This window comes from Aspergillus ruber (genome assembly GCF_000600275.1).
Source record: "Aspergillus ruber CBS 135680 unplaced genomic scaffold scaffold00053, whole genome shotgun sequence".
NCBI classification, from domain to species: Eukaryota; Fungi; Ascomycota; class Eurotiomycetes; order Eurotiales; family Aspergillaceae; genus Aspergillus; species Aspergillus ruber.
The window spans coordinates 16,103-35,528 of record NW_024467349.1 but is presented as its reverse complement, the minus strand read 5'-3'; the positions used below and the strand labels follow the sequence as shown (position 1 = coordinate 35,528).

At 50.7% G+C, this 19,426-nt stretch overlaps 10 protein-coding genes across 10 annotated transcripts; 3 read left to right on the top strand and 7 right to left on the bottom strand.

Annotated features, from left to right (window-relative positions):
* Nucleotides 1-264: 264 nt before the first annotated feature.
* On the top strand, nucleotides 265-816 carry EURHEDRAFT_441708 (uncharacterized protein; the record flags this gene model as incomplete). The annotated part of the gene is made up of 1 exon (XM_040783473.1): nucleotides 265-816. A coding segment is annotated over one exon (552 nt), but the record flags the coding sequence as incomplete, so codon positions are not given.
* Nucleotides 817-937: 121 nt separating this feature from the next.
* EURHEDRAFT_390477 (YbhB/YbcL family Raf kinase inhibitor-like protein) lies at nucleotides 938-2,144 on the bottom strand. Its single transcript, XM_040779835.1, has 2 exons — nucleotides 1,339-2,144; nucleotides 938-1,275 (listed from the first exon to the last, which is right to left on the bottom strand). The coding sequence occupies exons 1-2, from the start codon at nucleotides 1,973-1,975 to the stop codon at nucleotides 1,118-1,120; spliced, it is 795 nt and encodes a 264-aa protein (XP_040633974.1). The 5' UTR covers nucleotides 1,976-2,144; the 3' UTR covers nucleotides 938-1,117.
* Nucleotides 2,145-2,681: 537 nt separating this feature from the next.
* On the top strand, nucleotides 2,682-4,598 carry EURHEDRAFT_467586 (MFS transporter; the record flags this gene model as incomplete). The annotated part of the gene is made up of 3 exons (XM_040785186.1): nucleotides 2,682-2,823; nucleotides 2,896-3,165; nucleotides 3,226-4,598. 3 exons carry the CDS (start codon nucleotides 2,682-2,684, stop codon nucleotides 4,596-4,598), a joined length of 1,785 nt encoding a protein of 594 aa, XP_040633973.1.
* Nucleotides 4,599-5,493: 895 nt separating this feature from the next.
* EURHEDRAFT_510952 (putative integral membrane protein) lies at nucleotides 5,494-6,921 on the bottom strand. Its single transcript, XM_040785962.1, has 4 exons — nucleotides 6,740-6,921; nucleotides 6,565-6,675; nucleotides 6,114-6,502; nucleotides 5,494-6,044 (listed from the first exon to the last, which is right to left on the bottom strand). Exons 1-4 carry the CDS (start codon nucleotides 6,884-6,886, stop codon nucleotides 5,585-5,587), a joined length of 1,107 nt encoding a protein of 368 aa, XP_040633972.1. The 5' UTR covers nucleotides 6,887-6,921; the 3' UTR covers nucleotides 5,494-5,584.
* Nucleotides 6,922-7,273: 352 nt separating this feature from the next.
* On the bottom strand, nucleotides 7,274-8,961 carry EURHEDRAFT_407021 (putative MFS multidrug transporter; the record flags this gene model as incomplete). The annotated part of the gene is made up of 3 exons (XM_040780494.1): nucleotides 7,274-8,651; nucleotides 8,705-8,860; nucleotides 8,921-8,961. The coding sequence occupies 3 exons, from the start codon at nucleotides 8,959-8,961 to the stop codon at nucleotides 7,274-7,276; spliced, it is 1,575 nt and encodes a 524-aa protein (XP_040633971.1).
* A 704-nt stretch (nucleotides 8,962-9,665) lies between these two features.
* On the top strand, nucleotides 9,666-10,466 carry EURHEDRAFT_467561 (SDR family oxidoreductase; the record flags this gene model as incomplete). The annotated part of the gene is made up of 1 exon (XM_040785185.1): nucleotides 9,666-10,466. One exon carries the CDS (start codon nucleotides 9,666-9,668, stop codon nucleotides 10,464-10,466), a length of 801 nt encoding a protein of 266 aa, XP_040633970.1.
* A 70-nt stretch (nucleotides 10,467-10,536) lies between these two features.
* On the bottom strand, nucleotides 10,537-11,420 carry EURHEDRAFT_382098 (glycoside hydrolase family 131 protein; the record flags this gene model as incomplete). The annotated part of the gene is made up of 4 exons (XM_040779494.1): nucleotides 10,537-10,863; nucleotides 10,918-11,082; nucleotides 11,132-11,265; nucleotides 11,318-11,420. 4 exons carry the CDS (start codon nucleotides 11,418-11,420, stop codon nucleotides 10,537-10,539), a joined length of 729 nt encoding a protein of 242 aa, XP_040633969.1.
* A 356-nt stretch (nucleotides 11,421-11,776) lies between these two features.
* Nucleotides 11,777-13,271, bottom strand: EURHEDRAFT_519262 (FAD-binding oxidoreductase; the record flags this gene model as incomplete). The annotated part of the gene is made up of 2 exons (XM_040786771.1): nucleotides 11,777-12,243; nucleotides 12,299-13,271. 2 exons carry the CDS (start codon nucleotides 13,269-13,271, stop codon nucleotides 11,777-11,779), a joined length of 1,440 nt encoding a protein of 479 aa, XP_040633968.1.
* Nucleotides 13,272-14,562: 1,291 nt separating this feature from the next.
* On the bottom strand, nucleotides 14,563-15,233 carry EURHEDRAFT_550554 (uncharacterized protein; the record flags this gene model as incomplete). The annotated part of the gene is made up of 2 exons (XM_040787522.1): nucleotides 14,563-15,055; nucleotides 15,121-15,233. 2 exons carry the CDS (start codon nucleotides 15,231-15,233, stop codon nucleotides 14,788-14,790), a joined length of 381 nt encoding a protein of 126 aa, XP_040633967.1. The 3' UTR covers nucleotides 14,563-14,787.
* Nucleotides 15,234-16,619: 1,386 nt separating this feature from the next.
* On the bottom strand, nucleotides 16,620-18,269 carry EURHEDRAFT_417578 (uncharacterized protein). The gene has a single exon (XM_040783235.1). It carries the CDS (start codon nucleotides 18,165-18,167, stop codon nucleotides 16,833-16,835), a length of 1,335 nt encoding a protein of 444 aa, XP_040633966.1. The 5' UTR covers nucleotides 18,168-18,269; the 3' UTR covers nucleotides 16,620-16,832.
* Nucleotides 18,270-19,426: the final 1,157 nt, after the last annotated feature.

The following is a 19,426-nucleotide window of genomic DNA, read 5'->3' as shown; positions in this document are numbered from 1 at the left end:
GTCTCACCTCCCATCGACACCAGCCCTAACCATAACCATAATAGCAATGCAAACCTTCCCTTTCGCCAACTACAACCACCTCAATCAGCACCCGGACCAATGCCCCGAAGACCCTACGATGAATACCAATTCCCCGACCCGTCATCCACATCCTCGCTTCCACCACCCCTAGATATCAACACCAACATCGACCCGTATACCTGTCAATGCCAGTGTCATGAGCATACTCTCCGTGAAATCATCCGCGTTAACATGACCCTCTGCGCCGCATCGCGTGTAGCCCCTGCTGGAACTATCGACGCAATCCTAACTTCCCAGAGGGGACTGCAGAATCTCGCTGAGACGATTATGCAGTGCTCAATTTGTGCGGGGACCCGACTGACGCTGCTTACGGTTGTCATGGTTAGTATTGATAGTCTAATTTCGGCAATGGAAGTTATTACGGCTTCTTCGACCGGCTCACCTGGAGCGGGGACTGGGGCGGCGGAGGAAATGTTCGGGAGGTATCCCTCCCCAAAGGGGGTCGGGAGTGGAAGTGCGAATGGCACGAATGCTGGCGGCGGCGGGGGAGGTACGTTTCTCAAGTCTCAGATTGAGGCGTGCCCGCTGTTGGTTGGGAGCTTTCGTGTACCGCAGGAGGAGAAATATACGTTTGTCAAACAGGTTCTGCAGACTAGACTCGGGGGGTTGTTAACGACTATTCGTCGGATTCGGTTCTGTACGCAGGAGATGCTGGCTGGGACCGCGGCACGAGGACGGTTGGTGATGATGATGGAAACGGATCGAAGGCTGCAAATGGTGATGATGAGGATGAGGATGTTAGGTCGATAGTTCGATAGTTCTAAAATGAATGATCTGTCCATTCATGACTGAGTATCATTACTACGATGGTTAGGGCAGGTTATGGTAATATCAAGCTCTGAGTATTATTAACGAGCGTCATATTAGGTACAAATATCAAATAGAAACCAAACACCAACTTTTCAGTAAACAATGCCACCTAATGCCCAGTATAAAAACAAATCGAAGTCGTGTATCTGGCAAACCGGTGGAACTCGTCCTGAATGTGCCCAGCGCGATCAATTGCCATCCGGTGCAGGCTGACCTTGAACGCAGTCTAGGTCGCAGTCGTAGTCACGCCTCCTTCGATATTAATTTGACCGGTGGAAGCCTCACCACTGGCAGAAGCCTGTTCAGCAGTAGTTCCACCGGCAGAGGCCTGGCCATTAGCACCCTCAACGGTAGCATTCTTGTCAGTGGAAGGACCCAACGATCCTAAGCCAGTCACATGAAGATTAGCATAAGGCATCCCTGTGAGAAAGAAAGCGCCAAACAAACCAATCCACTGTCCCCAACTAATTACCTTGCCCTCGATTGCCTTGTGAAACTCCTTCTTGGTGACTTTTTTGGGGCGTGCAAAGCTGAGCGGCGCCAAATCCAGAGAGATAATGGTGAAGACGTAGCGATGGGTTGCTTCGTTAGCAGGAGGATCAGGCACGAGATACGAGTTGTTGCCGTGGGTGGTCACGAAGTTCCAGGAGGTGGAAGTGAGACGAGGATTATTGGCACCGGCCTGTTTCTCGACGTCGTTTACAGTAATGTTCCTGCGAGAAGGTGGGATATTGTAGAAGATTCCATGGTTCATGTGGTCGGGGTATGTAGCGTCAAGATCCTCACAGAGCAGAGCGTAGGACTTGACATTGGCCGGGTTGGCATCCGTCCAGGAGAGACAGGGCAAACAGCCTCCATCGTCTGCATCGGTGGTGTGTTTCTTACGTAGGATGGAGCCAGGGGGGCCGATATCGTCGGCATAAAGTTTAATGTGACTCTCGATACCTCGGAAGGCAGGACTCAGAAGGATCTGCTTGCCGTCGTTGTTGCAGACAAAGGAGGTCACTTTACCAACCATTCGCCGGGTGCTTCTGTAAACCCAGTCCTTGACTCGCTTTGGAGGTTGCTGCTGCTGGTCGGCCATGGTAGCGAGAGGCGGGTTGTGAAATCGAGTAAACGAATAAAACGATAACGAGATGAACGGGAATGCGGGAAGATATGGTACAAAGAGAGCAGCAACTCGAGAATGGATAGGAGGAGAGAGAAAGAGAATGAATAGTGGTGACAGCTGGAGGAGAAGGAGGTCAACGGCGACGAAACGGGAAGGAGCGAGGGCTGTCTACTGCGCAGGAAGGAGCAGGGAGAGCAGCCGCTCCTCCTCCTCCTCTTCCTCTTCCTCCTCCGGCATCTGCAACGGCAGCAGAAATGGAAGTCGCAGCCTAGAGACATCACGGCATCACAGTGAATGCAAATCGAGTTCAATTTGCCGAACTCGCTTTTCAACCGTTATCTACGGCGTCGTCCTGAAGCAACCCTCCATAGACCGCTGCCTGGGGGTTCTTTGTCTTCATTGTGTCGGTTTCTGCCTGCTCTTTGAGTGTCTCTGCCGTCCGTCTTTAAAGTGCAACTTGTAAGCACTGTTTCTGGTTATGTCAATTCCAGCATGAAAACCATGTCTTGCCTTGATTTGATCTGATCTGATCTTGATAAGATAACAATCTCCCACGTGACCTCCCGCCTTGTTCCGCTGCTGATTCAGCATCCCGTGACCCTCCGCAAACGAAACGGACGCATCTCCTCTTTCTTTCTTTTTCCTCGATTGGAGAAAAGTAAAAAGACCAGAATCCAGTATGGCCATTGCCTCCGATTCCACCTCGGCCAATCGCTCCCCCAAATACCCCGGCGAAGACACTACACCCACTAGCCAGCGGGAGATCCGCGGGTGGTATGCGTATGGCATTGCGGCCGAGGTCTTTGCGGTCTGTGGTGTGGGTATGGCAATTCCTTTTGCCTTTTATTTTGCAATATATTGGCAACGCTAACAATGCGACCGGGATTGTCTAGGCTCCTTTCTACCCCTGACCCTGGAGCAATTGGCTCGTGAACGTGGCACGCTCCAGTCTAGCCATCTGCCATGTGTTGGCCCCGGATCGCCCGCCGAATCCACAAATGGAACAGCACCCGCATTTCGACGTGCAGAAGGGGAGGAGCAATGCCTGGTGGGGGTGCTGGGATTGGAGATAAATACCGCTAGTTTCGCTATGTATACATTTTCGCTGGCGGTGTTGGTGCAGGCGTTGACGTTGATTTCGTTTAGTGCTTTGGCGGATTATGGTGGGTGTTGTACTCGCTGCCAGGCTTGCAATTGCGAATGAAGTCGCGCTGACTTGCCAGAAAACAACCGAAAAACACTGCTCGTCGCGTTCGGATTGATCGGATCGGTGGCCAGCATGCTTTTCATCTTTGTCGCGCCGCCGGTGTTCGTGCTCGGGGCATTGTTAGTTGTGGTCGGCGTGACGTGTTTAGGATCATCGTTTGTTGTGCTCAATTCCTTCCTCCCGGTGCTAGTCGCCAATGACCCGTCGATTCAGGAAGAGTATAAGGGCCATGGCGAGGAGCTTCCGCACTTGAACCCGAACGGAGAGTCAGTCGATCCCCCGCCGTATGAAGAGGAAAATGATTTTGAGCAAGGGACGCCCGACCTGGGAAAGAAGGCCCAGTCGACGTCGCCGGAACTACAGCTGTCTACGCGCATCTCGTCCAAGGGTGTTGGGCTAGGGTACTGTGCAGCGGTATTTGTACAGATTCTGAGTATCCTACTGTTGGTTACGTTGTCCAAAACTTCCGTGTCCAAGGCATCTGGAACGCTTCCGACGAGATTGGTGCTCCTGCTGGTAGGCATTTGGTGGGGTTCGTTCACCATGGTCAGTCGTCGATGGCTGCGCAACCGGCCGGGACCTCCGTTGGACGTGGCGGGAGGACAGAGCCGGTGGCGCGCCTGGCTGCGTTTGATGGGCTTTGCATGGCGATCGTTGTGGAAGACGATCAAAGTGGCCGTGCGCCTGCGCGAGGTCATTGTGTTTCTGGTGGCATGGTTCCTCTTGTCAGACGCAATAGCGACGGTTTCGGGTACCGCGATTCTGTTCGCACGGACGGAACTGAAGATGAGCACCACGTCTGTGGGTTTGCTATCCATCACGGCGACGCTGTCCGGCATGGCAGGAGCGTTCCTGTGGCCGGTGATTTCGCGGCGGTTCCAACTCAAATCCAACCACACGATCATGCTGTGCATTGGACTGTTTGAAATTATCCCGCTGTACGGCATGCTAGCGTATATTCCGCTGTTTAAACGTTGGGGCGTGATTGGCCTGCAGCAACCGTGGGAGATCTTTCCCTTGGCGTTTGTGCATGGTGTGGTATCAGGAGGTCTGGCCTCGTACTGCCGGTCTTTTTTCGGGTTGCTGATCCCGCCGGGCAGCGAGGCGGCATTTTATGCTTTATACGCGGCTACGGACAAGGGCAGTTCGTTTATCGGACCCGCGATCGTGGGAATGCTTATCGATGCGACCGGGCAGGTCCGCTCGGGGTTCTTCTTCATTGCCGTGTTGATCCTGTGTCCGATCCCATTGGTTTGGATGGTGAACGCGGACAAGGGCCGACGAGAGGGCGTAGCCATGGCAGAGACATTAAACCACGAACGCGGTGGCGCTGGTGAAGATGACGAGGAAGCTGAGGGGTTATTGCGAATGCATTATAGCGATCCATGATTAGATTGACCAAGAACCCCATAAAGAGAGGTGTTCTAGCCATGCCCATTCATATCGTTAACGTTTCTGCATAACTGGTTTGGTCTCCTGAGCCAGAGTTGAATGTGCTCCACGATATATACATTGCTGCACTCTATACAGAATACAGTATACAGTACACCCCTTAAGTCCCAACAGTCCATATTTGTCTACCGTTGGGATTTAGACTTTGCTATGCGAGAACGAAGCGAAAACAAGTCAATCCGAGACTGATAGAGTAGCAAAGAGTCAAACAGCCAAGAGTCAAGAAAGTTACGATGATGTGCTCGACTGGCATTTTAGCTACAAACTTGGTCGGCGTCCCTGTTTCAGTCTGCATAAAACACCACTTCCGCTGAACCCGGTAACCCGATGCTGATTGGTGTTAAACGAGTCAGAGAGCACACTATACATAGAAATAATGCTGGAACATGTTCCTGTAGAGATCTAATGTAGGAAAATCTCCGGTACTGAAATGTATTGTATGTATGTAACATACTGTGACGCTTACACGTGGGAACGTTTCTGTATACGGTTAGCGGACCCGCCTAGTGTGGGGTTCTGCAGGAGTTAAAGTTTATGTCTAGTGGCGGTAATTTATGGTATTTGACCCTGTTGTATTTGGAAATGCACTGTAGTGCAAATAGTGAGCATAGGCTCCTTGCAATAGATCGTGCTCGATTTTGATAAAATATCAATGCAATATTGGGTACTAGTCAAATGAACAGTCGATGGCTTATTAAGATCCGCTCGGTGCAGCCTCCGCGCTGATCGGTATTTCGGGTACCTTGGCAGCTCCATCCAACTGCAGTTTGGTCTCCATAGTTAAGGCAATATTACCAATATCTATTCCTAACACATAATACATGATCGTAGGACCGCGAGTATACAGTACAGTCAAGGGTATAACAGAATGAAACAAGACACCAGGAAAAAGAGAGAAAAGGAGAAAGTGAGCGAAAGAAATGTCACCCCTTTCGCATGCGCCCTAACTCCCGACTCCCCATTACCGTATGCGCATGCGGGTTCAACTCCTCCTCACTGCTGCTAGCCGCTGGTGCAGCCGCGATTCGTCCATTCCCTAGTACTACTGTGCGCACTCCAAACGACTCAGCGTCCCTGTTACCGGGCCAAAGATGTTGCGCGTCATCGTGCTCTTGTTCCAGCTTAGACTGCTGGTACGGAGTGTTATTCCCCAGGGTGCTTGACAGCGGGTACGAGCCTGGGTTGCGGCTGTAGCTGTGGGAGTCCGTCGAGGCTTCGCGGAAGAATCGGATTAGCGGGCGTAACGTCGTCAGGGAACCGGCGGTGATGCCCAGGCCACCTTCGATGTTGGACCAGATGGCGATGTTGATGGTCTTGTAGAGGAATTGCCTGTCGGCGTAGTGTTGGATGTAGGGAATGCGAACGATGACGGCGGCACTTGCTCTGTATCCCACCCATATATTAGCTTGTCCCAAAAGAAAAGAAAACGAACGAGCGCAAAGGGGAACGAACATGCAGCCCAGACTCAAAACTCCAATCACTGCGATTTTATCCCGCCGCGACATGCGCAAGTTCCAGATCATAAATGCCGGGAGGATACCAATGGTGAAGTCGGTAATGGCCGCGCCGACACTATACAAATATGCGATATCGATGAGCACCCAAACGTCAATGCATTTGCCAGAGTCCAGATCCAGGCGGTTCCAAAAGTGGCTGACGGGCGTGCATTGGAAGATGGTGAAGAAGAAGAAGAGCACTCCAACGAGCATGTTGAGCGCCATGGCGGCATAAAGAATGACAATATGGATGCGATTGACTGTGATGCGGAGTAGCGACAGGATAATCGAGGTTTTGGCGACAATGCATGTAATTATGTAGAAGACTTGGCCCAGCCACCAGCACTGTTTTTGTTAATCCATGCACGTTAGCCCGAGTACATGAGAGAGAGAATCGGAAGCCATACAAATAACGCCTTGTGAAAGGAATCACTGTGGAAAAGGAAATATTCGAGTCGCTTGCCTATGCCGTAATACGCGCCGAAGAAGCCGCATATTGCAAACCCGGTATTCATAATCTGTTGGGAGGGAGTCAATATATCAACGATTTCATCGGCGCAGACGCTGCAGAGGTTTACCCACCATAGCAATCACCATCAAGGTGTCATCCCAGCCAAAGGCCCGGACCACACGCAATCGCACAAAACATCGCGTTAGCACCGTCGTCAACGAGATACCGAAGAAGACGGCGGTGACAATGGTCATAACCTCACTGCGGCCGCTAACCATGGTGCATACTAACAATCAGAAACAAACACCAGCGGGGTGAAGCGGGCAGGGGCGAGATTAAAAGAAAGCACGACGCAGGAGAGAAAATGCGAAACGATCAGAGTTTTGGCGGTCCTATTAGCAAAAGCTTATCCCTCTTTCCTAATTCGGGTGATTGACCTCTTACTATTGCCTCGGTGGCTAGTCTTTCCTAGCGTTTTCGCACTCTATTTTCTTGACCAGCATAGTCTGGCCAATGATTAATCGATCTATTGGTCTGTGCTGATCCAGTCCCATCGTCCCGGTATTGACTTTTACAACCGTTTCCGAGTAGAATTTGTCCTTTGTACATACTTTTTTTAATGCTGTGCATTGGTCTCCTTTCATATCTCCGTGTTATAGCTAACTTCATGCTGCCTCTTGATTTTTCGGCGCTTCCTTCTCATCCTCTCCCCCGGACCACGACGCCTCCCGCATGAACGGACTCCGCCGACGAATCTCCGGCCCCTTGAGCACCAGCACTACCGGCACCAACGATAGTGCAACCCCAATAAATCCCAACAATGTACCAGCCCATCCATATCCCAAGTTCGAAAATAATTGCGGCGACGCCAACGGTAAGAATGCTCCAAAACTATTCCGTCCCAATGATGCAGCCGACAGCGCCGACGCGGCGTATTTTTCATACGCATCGGTCAGGTAGTTGACTACGGCCATGTAGATGGAGTAGATACCCAGACCCGTGCAGGCCACGCCGCAGGTCGGCACAATCCAGTGGACGTTTGGGGCACTTGACCACCCGTACCAGAACAGGCCGCCCGCGAAGAGCAGGCTGCCGAGCACGGAGGTGTACAGTCTTGCTTCGGGGATGGGTTTGCCAGGAGCTTCCTTGTTCCGTTTTGCAGAGCGCATGTAAATCCAGTCCGCGCCAGGGTTGATGACGAGACCGATCAGGGCGCCGACGGAGATGGCAAGCTGGATGGTGCCGGTTTGAAGGGTGTTCATGTTGTAGTTGTTGGTGAAAGTTTGGACGACGCTGGAGAAGAACAGGAAGAGGATGCCCCAGGCGAACGCGATCCAGAGGGTGAAGAAGGCGACAACGGGTTCGGTTAGGAGCATGCGCGTCGGTCGCTCGAAGGACACTTGCAGTTTCTCCCACATGCGCGTGGAGTTGATTTCAACTTCTGCGTAGACAGGACGACCAGTCTCCTTTCGGATCTTCTTTGCGCGTCGCTCTAGGATCACGTCTGGACGGGTTTCGCGCAGGATCAGCCAGAAGATCGGAAGCAAGCCCGTGTTGTAGATGATCTGCACGTAGAAGATCCAACGCCACGGCGCGCCCTTGTGGATGGCCTGGATGGCGGACCCGATAAACGGGCCCATGGCAATTCCAATCACACTCGTGAAGCCGAACAGCGACATGGGCAAGCTACGCGCCTTATCGCCCAACCAGACATCACTGATACTGCCACCAACGATGTTGATGGACACGGATGATGCGCCGCCGCCAAAGAACCGCGTCACAACCAATGTCGCAAAGTTTGGCGCAAACGCAGACGGGAACAGCGAGATGATCAGGATGACATACGAGACAAAATACCCCGGCATGCGACCCGATGATTCCGTCAAGGGCACGAAGATGAGCGGCCAGAATGCCGCGCCCATGTTCCAGGACGTGGTGGCCCAGGCCAGGTTGGGGAAGGGCTCATTCTGGACGTTGAATTTCTCTGCCATATAATTGTTTCCAGCGCCGTAGGATCCGGCCGGTAAACCGGTGAGGACGGAGCTGTGAGATCATTAGCCGCCGCGGTCTCCTGTAGAGTTCTGGAGAGGGCGTACATAAAGCAGACGGTTATGGTCAAGAGCCATTTGTAGGAAAAGCTCCAGTTGAACGGGTTATCGGGGTCATTAGGACCATTCCAGCGGTGTATTTCGACATCGGCACTGTTGCGAATGGATTCTTTGCCTTGGTCAGAAAAGTAGCGTGACCATATCCTGGATGGTCAGTGCCGTCCGTCGAAGTATGTATATACCATGCTAATCTGGGGAGCTTACCGGCTGAAAAGCGAGGGCTTTTTCTGCTGCTCACCGTCCATGATGCTTAACTGCACGATAATACTACCTGAAGAGGACAGAAAAAGAAATTTCTCCCACGAAAGCCGAAAACCGTTTGAAGTATTTGCCCGAGACGTCATCCTTCGGAAATTTCTATGGAAAATCTTCGGGATACCGAAGTCGGAGAGAACACCATCGGAGAAACTTGAAGTATGATTGCCGAATATGCATACATAGTCGAGCATTACTGGTAGAGTACATACCCTGTATGTAATCGTGGAGAAGAACATGGTATCATTGACTCTAATGACCTGGAGGGTATGCACATAGGCCGGGGTCTCCAAGTCCAGTACGTCATTTAGGGCTGGTTACTCGATCCGGAAGCAATTGAGCAGTATTAACCGGCAATTGATGGATGCCGACTTGGCAGACTGTCATAGATTGCCTGTTCCTTGCTATTCTACTGTTCTGCTATTGGTCATTCCCATGTTTCTTTCAATGTCCAAGCATATTAACTGACTAAGCATGACATCATCGCCTAAAACAGGACTCGGCGCCCAGAGTGTTGACATCAGAGTCTCTTCTTCGGCAGCATATAAGGAACTAAGTTCCTGGCCAATTCTGCCCTCAGATCACAGCTCTCTACAATTATCCAATAGTACTCTCCATATTCTCTACCATCTCTACCACCTCTACTATCTATTCTCTCTCTTTATCTCCCAGCGAGTCCTTCCATTGAGCAACCATGCCTATCCCAGTCCCCGCCGCCGAAAGCCTTCACGATCTCTTCAGCCTTAAGGGCAAGACCGTTGTGGTCACTGGTGCCTCTGGTCCCCGTGGTATGGGTATTGAGGCTGCCCGTGGTTGTGCCGAGTTCGGCGCCAATGTCGCTCTCACCTACGCCTCCCGCCCCGAAGGTGGTGAGAAGAACGCCAAGGAGCTCGCCGATAAATTCGGTGTCAAGGCCAAGGCCTACAAGTGCAACATTGGCGACTGGGACAGCGTGAACAATCTCGTGCAGACTGTCATTTCCGAATTTGGACAAATCGACGCCTTCATTGCCAACGCTGGAAAGACCGCCGACAGCGGTGTTCTCGACGGCTCCGTCCAGGCCTGGGAGGAGGTCATCCAGACTGATTTGAACGGTACCTTCCACTGCGCCAAGGCTGTCGGTGCGCACTTCAAGCAGCGCGGCAAGGGCAGCTTCGTCATTACCTCCAGCATGTCCGGTCACATCGCCAACTTCCCTCAAGAACAGACTTCGTACAACGTCGCCAAGGCGGGTTGCATCCACATGGCTCGTTCGTTGGCCAACGAATGGCGCGACTTTGCTCGTGTCAACAGCATCTCGCCCGGGTATATCGACACCGGTCTCTCCGACTTCGTGCCCCAGGACATCCAGGACCTGTGGCTGTCGATGATTCCCATGGGGCGGAACGGAAACGCCAAGGAGCTCAAGGGTGCCTACGTGTATCTGGTCAGTGATGCCAGTACCTACATGACCGGAAACGACTTGAAGCTTGACGGAGGATACACTGTGCGGTAATCTTTTGGTTTCTTGTTTGCATTGTGTCAACACTTCTCCTGTATAAATAGCTAGTCTCGGATGTCATGAATCACGAAATCTTCTTTGTCACCGGTGCCTTTTCAACGTAGACCCCAGACCAGTACCAGTCTTCTCTCCCCCCGGACTTTTCTGTCTTCAACTCTCCCACATGCCAGTCCTGCGAGTTGCTCGATGCCGACGCCGACACGTTATCCACGACCTTCTTCAACGGCTGCGCTCCATTCGACGCCCACAATCCCACCGTCTGCTTGTCAAAGTCGATATCGTACGCAAAGTTGTGCCATGTTCCGGGCTGCAGCTTCGTCGACCAGTGCGACTTGCCGTCTGCCATCCACTGCAGGGTGTTGCCGGTGTACTTGAGTTCGGTAAAGTGGCTCTATCCTCACGCATCAGTACGAGCCAATAGTTTGACGAAAAAGAACAAAATTACCTCGAAAAATGCGATCTGATGCTCGACGTCCCCCTGCGGAGCGTTCTTCTTCCTTGCCTGCAGCGAAAAGTGGTAGATCAACCGTCCACTACCGAGATCCTCTGTCGTCTGCGGAATCAGTTCGGATCGAAGCATCGGTTGGCCATTCCACGACGAGGATTGATCCTGCTCACATCATTAGTTCAATTCCATACGCGCGCCAATACTAACGTACGATGCTAATTTTCATTCCCTTCCCATCATCCGAGGCGGGATTCTTGAAGTCTGTCGATAGTCCCAGATACCGACTCGTTTTGCCGTCGCCGTGGATGTACCATTGATACGGTTCGATTTGGTTGGACCAGGACCCTATACGTGGACATCAGCTATGCTCATGTTCGTTGAATGGATTGAGTCGTACACTGGTCGAAGTGGTCGAGGGTGGTGGATGCGTCGATGCGGCCGTCCCAGACGACTTCGCCGCATTGCGCGAGGATGGGGAGGGTAAGGAGAAAGAGCTTCATTTCGTTTCTTGGTCTTGGTTGACTAGCAGATGATAGGAGGCGAGTATTTATGCGGCGGCGTTTGAGATGTCTACATTCTATATGAAACTCGGCAAATTAAAATCATTTCTTTGATACGCAGCATCACTCCCTAACCCCATATAGATTGTTATATGATTTACGATCATTTATCCATTACTGGGACAATCACTTGAATTCATAGCTGTTACATTTTCTGGAAGCGATGGCTGGTTGCTTGTCCTAGACAACCACGTACCTCCCACACTATAAAGCGGATTTATTTCATTTGAATCACATAGATCGTTATTCATTAAATACACTCATTGTACTCATGTCTATACCCTGGGTCATGTTATTTACTCCGCATTCCAAAGTCCCCGGAACACGTTGCTGGGGTCAACATCCGCCTTCAACTCCCGCAACTTGTCCAATCCATCGCCAAAGCTCTCGTTAACCTTGTCTCCAGGCGCAGCAAAGCTAGCGTAGCTCGCCTCCATTGCCTGACCAGTGATTTGAATCTGGTCAGCAAGGCCATTGACCCATCTGGAGGCGACCGCCATGCGCGCAGGTTCGTCGTACGCGTTGACGAAAAGCTGGACGTGCGGCTCACGCAGGCCGAACGAGGCGGAGGGGCTGGTCTGTGCAGAGCGGCCGTAGTTCAGGAGGCCGGTGATGGTGTAGGAGGCACCTGCTTCGCTCAGGGAGTGCTGGAGGATGTCGATGACTTCTGGCGTCATCCGGGTGATGGAGACGCCGCGAGTAGTCGTGTGAGCGGACAGCGGAATGTCCTTGGTTGCCAGGCCCTGGAGAGCGTTGAAGGTGGCTTTTTACGTCAGTATGATTGGATCATCAAAGAATTGATAGAAGGAGGTACTCACTCTGCTCGACAGTGTCCAGCTGGACCTTTGCAAGACCACGCACCATATCCATCCACTTCTGGCCTTCGTTAACATCTCCCACCCAGCCGGCAATCACATTAACCGCCTTCTGAGACAGTTCGAGCTGAAGGCAGAGCTCCTCGGGAACGCCTGCTTCGAGCAGACGCTGCAAGCCCAGCAACGCCTTGGCGGATTCGCCCTGTTTGTACTGGACCTGACCACCCAACATCGTGGGAACGGCGTACGTCTGCACAGTCGACTCGACGACAACTCCGAGACTTCCACCAGCTCCGCGAATACCCCAGAGAAGATCATCGTTGGCGCCAGCGTCGACAACGTTTCCATCCGCCGTCACCACCCTGGCAGACACAATGTTATCCGCACCAAAACCGGCGTAGCTGTTCAGCGGGCCATAGCCGCCAGAAAGCGCCCAGCCCGTCCAGCCAATACAGCCGGCTGTGCTACTTGCTGTAACGAGGTCGTGGGTGTCCAGAAATCCGATCAAGTTACGGGTGAGCGTGCCACCGCCGACATGGACGGTCTTCAGGTCGTGGGAGAGCGTCAACGAGTCCATCTCCCGCATGTCCAGCATGACGCTGTCAGCGACGCAAGACTGGCCGAAGAAAGCGTGGCCAATTGCACGCACGGCCAGCGGCACGCCCAGCTGCGTGCTGGTGCGGACAATCGCCTGCACCTGGGCGACGGTCGTCGGGCGACAAATAGCTTGGGGCCGGGCGGTGATTTGCTTATTATAGACGCTGCGGAGCGCCTCGTAGTTAGGCGAGGAGGGGGTGTAGACCTTCAGAGTCTGGTCGAGATGGCGCAGACGTTGAACGATTTCGCTTCCGGCTGCGCAGTCGACAGTCGGATCGAATGGGGCTTTAAAGTTACGGAAGCCAGTTCCAGCGCTCAAGCACTGGTCGACGGGCTTGTTCAGGCTCTGAGTCACAACGGGGGAGAGAATAGACGCCATGATGGTGAGTGTTTGTATGGTATGAGATCTAGCTGATACGTCTTTGATATCGAGGGCTCGATGCTGCCATTTATAACTCCCAGAGAGAACCGGAAAGTGTCGCTTGTAGTCTTGTGTACGACGATGTACGAAATGATCATCGAGAGTGCGGGGACTAATACATCACAATCAGGGCTCAGCTGAAATGCAAGTCGTTGCTATTATAGTTGGAGATAGTGGTGCCATTATTGACCGCCATTCGCTTGATTCAGCTATCGGCTGTGCCGCATGCTGTCATTCTGAATTATACATTAATTTCAGCCAGCCACCATCTGCGATAACATATGGAGTACTCTGTACAAAGAGAATCAAGAGCTGAAAGCAAGTCTGGACACAACACGTGGATACTGGCCAGAAACAATTCATATCCACCAAACACGCAATGATATATTAGTCCGCTTACATCATATTTCCGAACTATCAACGAGCACATAGCCATCGGGATCTTCGTCCACCTCCGCTCTACGTACACAGGCCAAGCCGCTTCGAACTGGAAAAACCTTCGGAGCAGGACAGTAATCCCCATAGAAGGAGGGCGGTGACGCCTCAATCTATCCCACATTTACCCTAGACTGAAAACCAGGCAATGGCTCGACCCTCATAGTGAAACATGCCAATTTGCTCGCCCTTGGCCACATGCTGATCGGGCTGCACGATGATCTCACAGCTAGAGATCTCCATCGTCCCCACCGCGATAAAACACATCAGTCCTATGCCGGAACTGTCCGCTTCGATGAATATTAGGCAACACGTCGCCACCGCAGTGGGATATCATAACGAAAAGTTCTGGTCTGTCGGATCCAGGTCTGGGAAGCCCTGCGACGGGGGTTGTACGAAGAAGGCGCCGGGGACGTGGACTGCTTTGATGATCCGACCCGCCACAGGTGCATGCCAGCGGTGATAAGCTTCAGCTTCGATCCACGATTGATGCACGGTGCCTTGGAGAAAGCGGGGTGCCAACGCATCATAGTCGAGCATTCCAGGAAGCGAATACAGCTGGTTTTTGAGCTAGAATGGATGACGTGCTTGTACCGCCGTCGGTCGCCAGTACGTAACTGGTTTGCAAGGGCTGACGATTACAGATGTTGGATCAACAGCACCCACCGATGGAAACAAAACAGGGCCTCCGTCGTCTGGCGCCGCGGCAGGACGGATCCTACCGCGGAATTTACGCACGGAAAACGCACCCCAGATCGGAGTCCAAAGTGGCTGGCTGGAATCACAAACATATAGCCATTCAAAGGTTTCCACATTAAGCGTGTCTGGACCATCGGTGAGCCTTGGGGTATGCCTGTATCTGTGGTAAACCGGCCCATTTCGCCTTCCATTAGTAAGATATCTGTGATGCGGTGGTGCAGGAAGCTTGCTACCTAGTTAACAGCGTAGACTGGGACCTGCAATTACCAGAGGTTGTGGATTAAACGCTTATATGCTGTGTTTTCGAATGCACCACTGGCATTATGGGTAAGCAGTGTGACTACTGACGTGCCAGTACGCCAGGGTGGATGGACTTGTTCCAGCAGAAGGTGAATAGCGTGCCCACATAATCGCCCTCTGCGGCCACCAGCATGAGTCTGGGGTAGGAGACTGTATCTCCAACCATATAGCTTAGGCGAGTCGCAATAACTGCTTCTAATACCTTTTCAATTGTGTCAAGCAGTGCTATTGGTCTGTATGCCTTTGGTTCTGTATAGTCGGGTTTGCCAGGTTCCGCAATACCACCGTGGTTGACTTTCGGAAGTGCTCTGGGCAGTATCCCAACTGCAGGCAAACGTTGAACAAATTAGTAAGATGGCTCAGGAAGGCTGACATGGCTAGGGCGCGATGTAACGTTAGATTTGGTATATAATCAGGGTCAAGAGCCTTGTTTGGCGCAGCACACCGGACTGCCTGGCAGACCTCTTTCTCTGTAATGGCAGACATCCAAAAGATGAAAATGTAAGACACATTCCTCCCACACACCAAAAAAAAAACTCTAGTTTTCAATCTAATGGAAATCTAATGGAAATATAACAGTATCACGGGCTCGGAAATAGTAGATACTAACGAAATGATATTCCTATTCAAACTATTGTAGCCATCGATGAGAATATCGAGTCCGGAGAAAGAAGAGAAAAGGAAACCTATCTAGAGGATGAAGGGGTTTTTATGACCACTGTACGGCAGGGTTCTGCTCATGTCGGTGTCGTCTGTCATTATTAGTGTTATATGTAGCGTCGAGCCCTATGTACGACGTCAAGCCGGGCCATCTCTGGGCTTCGACAAATCCGCATCCGCAAATTTGCGGATATCTGTGACAGTCTCGAATAATATAAATTGATTGGTAGACTCTCTATCGGGATACTAACATGGCGAAGGGAAAAAAGAAGCTGGGCTTACCGGCGCTGCGCTATCTAGTGTGCGAAGGGGTTCCTGCCCTATATTCAAGCAGGCTAATGTATACAACATCTTGAGTTGTTGTTGAATGCCCGTACTCCGTGACACAGGCCCCATTCCATCATCCTACTCTGCTGTCATATTTCAGAAGCGAACCTTATCTTCAGTTGTGGTAGGGAACACCGTAAATAATCGGCCAGGAGTACCATTCGCAAATGCAAGCTACGGGAAAACTATCACAGATTCGTTGATAGAGGTTAGTAAGAGTACTGGGTCGACTATTCTTGTCACCTGAATCAGACACCATGCATGCAAGCAGCAGTGCCACGCTGATATGCAATCATGATAGGCAATGCCTTGATCAGAGAACTGGTGACCAACAATTTATAGAAAGCAGTAGCAATTGTCAACCTTGCTTGGCCCCAGAAAGATATCATGCTCATGGGTGTATTACGCTATGCCCAAGGTAGGCTTCCGGGGATTGGCCCTCGAGGCTGAAATCGCCAGGGTTGGGGTCGCATTTGTGGTCGTCTGAAATTGGGGGGCCATTGCAGGGCAAGTATTTCGTCTTACAGAACTATGTGGCTATAGTAAGGGGAAGGAATTATAAGTATTGTGTGTATTTCATCTCGAATAGCATTGGTATAAGTCAAGTATTAACTTTTTTGTTCTATTTATGAAGGTGTTTTATTGATATTTAGTATGAACTTTATAAATTGGGCGCTATCAGTCACTACGATGGTTCACTGACTCCTCCTGTTCCTCTTCCTCATTGTCGACCTGGTATTCGCAGTCGACAAACCGCAGAACGAAGATGGCAGATATCGTATCCGCCGGCCAGATAAAGAGGCGAATAATATTCGATATTCGTATTCACCATAGAAGAGATGGCGAATATCGTATTCGCCGCGGATATTCGATAGAATAATATCTGCCGAGGCGGATATCATCAACACCCCTAGTAGGCAACTTGCATTAGCTTCTATAGCTTCCTAGATACACTATTTTCTAGATTGTTGCATGATCTTCAACTTATCCCACACACGGGTGAAACTCGGGCATAGTAAAAAAATGTACCCTCTTTTTCTATCTTTGACGTAATACTGCCACTGTTCTATCATAATCTTCATAGCTCGTTACCCATGATCAGCCTCTTTTCTCAGTAAGGAACGACAGCAAAGACTCTTTATCCGCAATTAGGTTCCTCTCCGCCGCTTGAAACAATTTGGCAGTAATCAGCATGTCTGGTTTGTACTCCAGAATCTCTTTAATGGCTTTATTACGACATCTCTCCAGAATAATTTCTGTCGTTTCTTCGGTTATGGGTAAGATCCGGTCATCCTCCGCAATTTCCATAACCACGTCGTCAAGGCCATAGTTGTTTTTCTGCTCCGGATCATACGGATAGCTTTGCAGTTTGGAAGTTGTCACTTCCAAATCGGTATTATGGAAAATAGCCCTCGTCGCGCGGTATTTTCTCTCTGCACTTATGACAATATCCTGCCAAATTTCGTGCCAAATCGCTAGCGGATCCAAATCAGGTTGTAATGAAAGGAAGGCACCAAGTGAATCTGGCTGTTCATGGTATGCAGCCTCTTTGAAAACCTCCTTGGTGATTGGAACTGATTGTGTGTTTTGGAGAATAGCAGCTACAGTATAATCCGACTTGGCTGCAACGATCATAACCTCCTCTGTGATAACCACGTCATCCAGTCGATTTTGCAGCAGTGTGTCTATTGATTCATCGTTGCTTGCTGCTTGTAGAAGGACATTGTGAGTGACCGGTGCGTCTGGCTGCGATGTAATAATAATCTCGAAGGCCGAACCATTCGCAGCTAGCGTTTCCATCGCCCACTCATCTACAATCAAGTGATTGTGATCAAGAAGAAGTTGCGCCACCTGTGCTTCCTCATAGCTACCTCTTGCTATTTTTCGAATGATTTCTTGAATCGGTAGATGATCGCAAGGTTGATCCAGAAGCACCTGCATCACCTTGGATTTCGTGCACGCCGCTTCAAGAACCCGACTCGAGATCTGGGCTTCTGGGAACTGCTTGACAATGCTCGCACACATCTTTGCAGCATGATTGTCTTCATCATGGCTTACTGCTGCTAGCAGACTGTTTTCCAGAGTGGGCAAGGGTCGTCCCGGGAGCTGGAAAAGATATCCCACGGCAGCAAGCGAGTTTCCTGCTGCCGCGCAGACAATATCCTTGGTGATTGCAACATCCGAGCCTCCATTCTCCATCAGTATTTCTAGGATTTCAACCGCATAACGTTCATTTGAGGCAGCTGCCTTGATCACGTTCTCAGAGACAATGAAGCCCAGCTGCTGTCTGCCCAAGGCTGTCTTGATCATGGACAGTCCATCTTCAGGATTTGAAGCGATTTGCTGCATGTCATTTTCGGTCAATGGACTTTCTCGGCTGGGGAGGTCAGCGCTCCAACTAGTGTTGTGTCGTTGGAGAGGCTGGCTGGTCATGTCTGCTTTGGTGCTTGGTGTTTTTGGTGTCAACGATCGAATTGAAGTTGATCGAAAACAGCCAAAGCCGAGAACCATGTGGCTATTGGGGTTTAAAAAAGTACATCAAGAGCTGACCTGAGCTGAGAATGTGGCTGAAGTTCAGCTGCGGGCAGCCATTCTCCACAGCTGGAAAATTACATCATACTACTTATTTACAGCCTATCACCTAGTCCATGTGGCTGAAAAGGCTGAAATAGGCCTCGCCAAACCCGTGGGCGGCCCACGGGCGCTCGTCAAAAGCCAGTCCATGGGCGGGTTTTGGGCTGTTCCCCCTATCTGCGGGCGGGCTATGGGCTGTCTGCCTGCCTGTGGGCTTTTGGCGGGCGCCCGTGGCTGTCAAACATAGCTATGGCAGAGAATACTTATGAGTATATATAATGATAGTCGACAGGCTTAGCCTGTCGAATAAATGATATGTTAGTCGGAGGGATGATCAGAGGGGTTATCAGACTATCTACCCCGCACGATGCACATTTATACACGGAGCTGTCTGACCGCACACCTGTCACGGCGCTCTACTAGGATAATGGAACATCCAACTCATGGGTTCTACCTAGGTAGTGTAACGGCTCAGCCCAGCGCCTCCATCAGCAAACATCATCAACACGGCAAACAATACCATAAAAATAATCAAGACAAACAAGTTGCTTAGCGAGACTACACAACCATATGGGACTTCTTCACGTAAATAGACTCGCCTCTTATCTTCTTTTCTTCTGCAGGTTCGATATTCTTGTCGATGGCTACTAGTTGGTTTAGATAGGAATATCAATTCGTTAATATCTTCTAGCTATTGAGCCCGTGGCAGAGTCCCTGTTATAAACATTAGTAAAATGTAACCCAAGACAGATAAAATACATACCACTCTCTGAATATTGTGTAAGCTCATCAGTCTAGCCAGGTTCCTTTTTATGGGACTCTGCTGGTGGTTGAGCCTTTGATTGTCACGGGCTCGGAAATAATATATACTGACGAAATGATATCCCTGTCAGAGTACAGGCATTAACCAACAACACAAGATGTCGCAAAATACATGGTGTAGACAGAGCTGTTGGGGGAGTTTCAAGCAGTTCAATATGACTGCCTACAGCTGATTACTGTGACAGCCTGGTCACGTTGGCTGGTTATCACATGAGATGTGGTTGTTTGCTTTGTTGCTTTGTCTATAAATATGGCGTTACCCCCTTTCTTCCTTCCTCATGTCAATTATCCTCGTC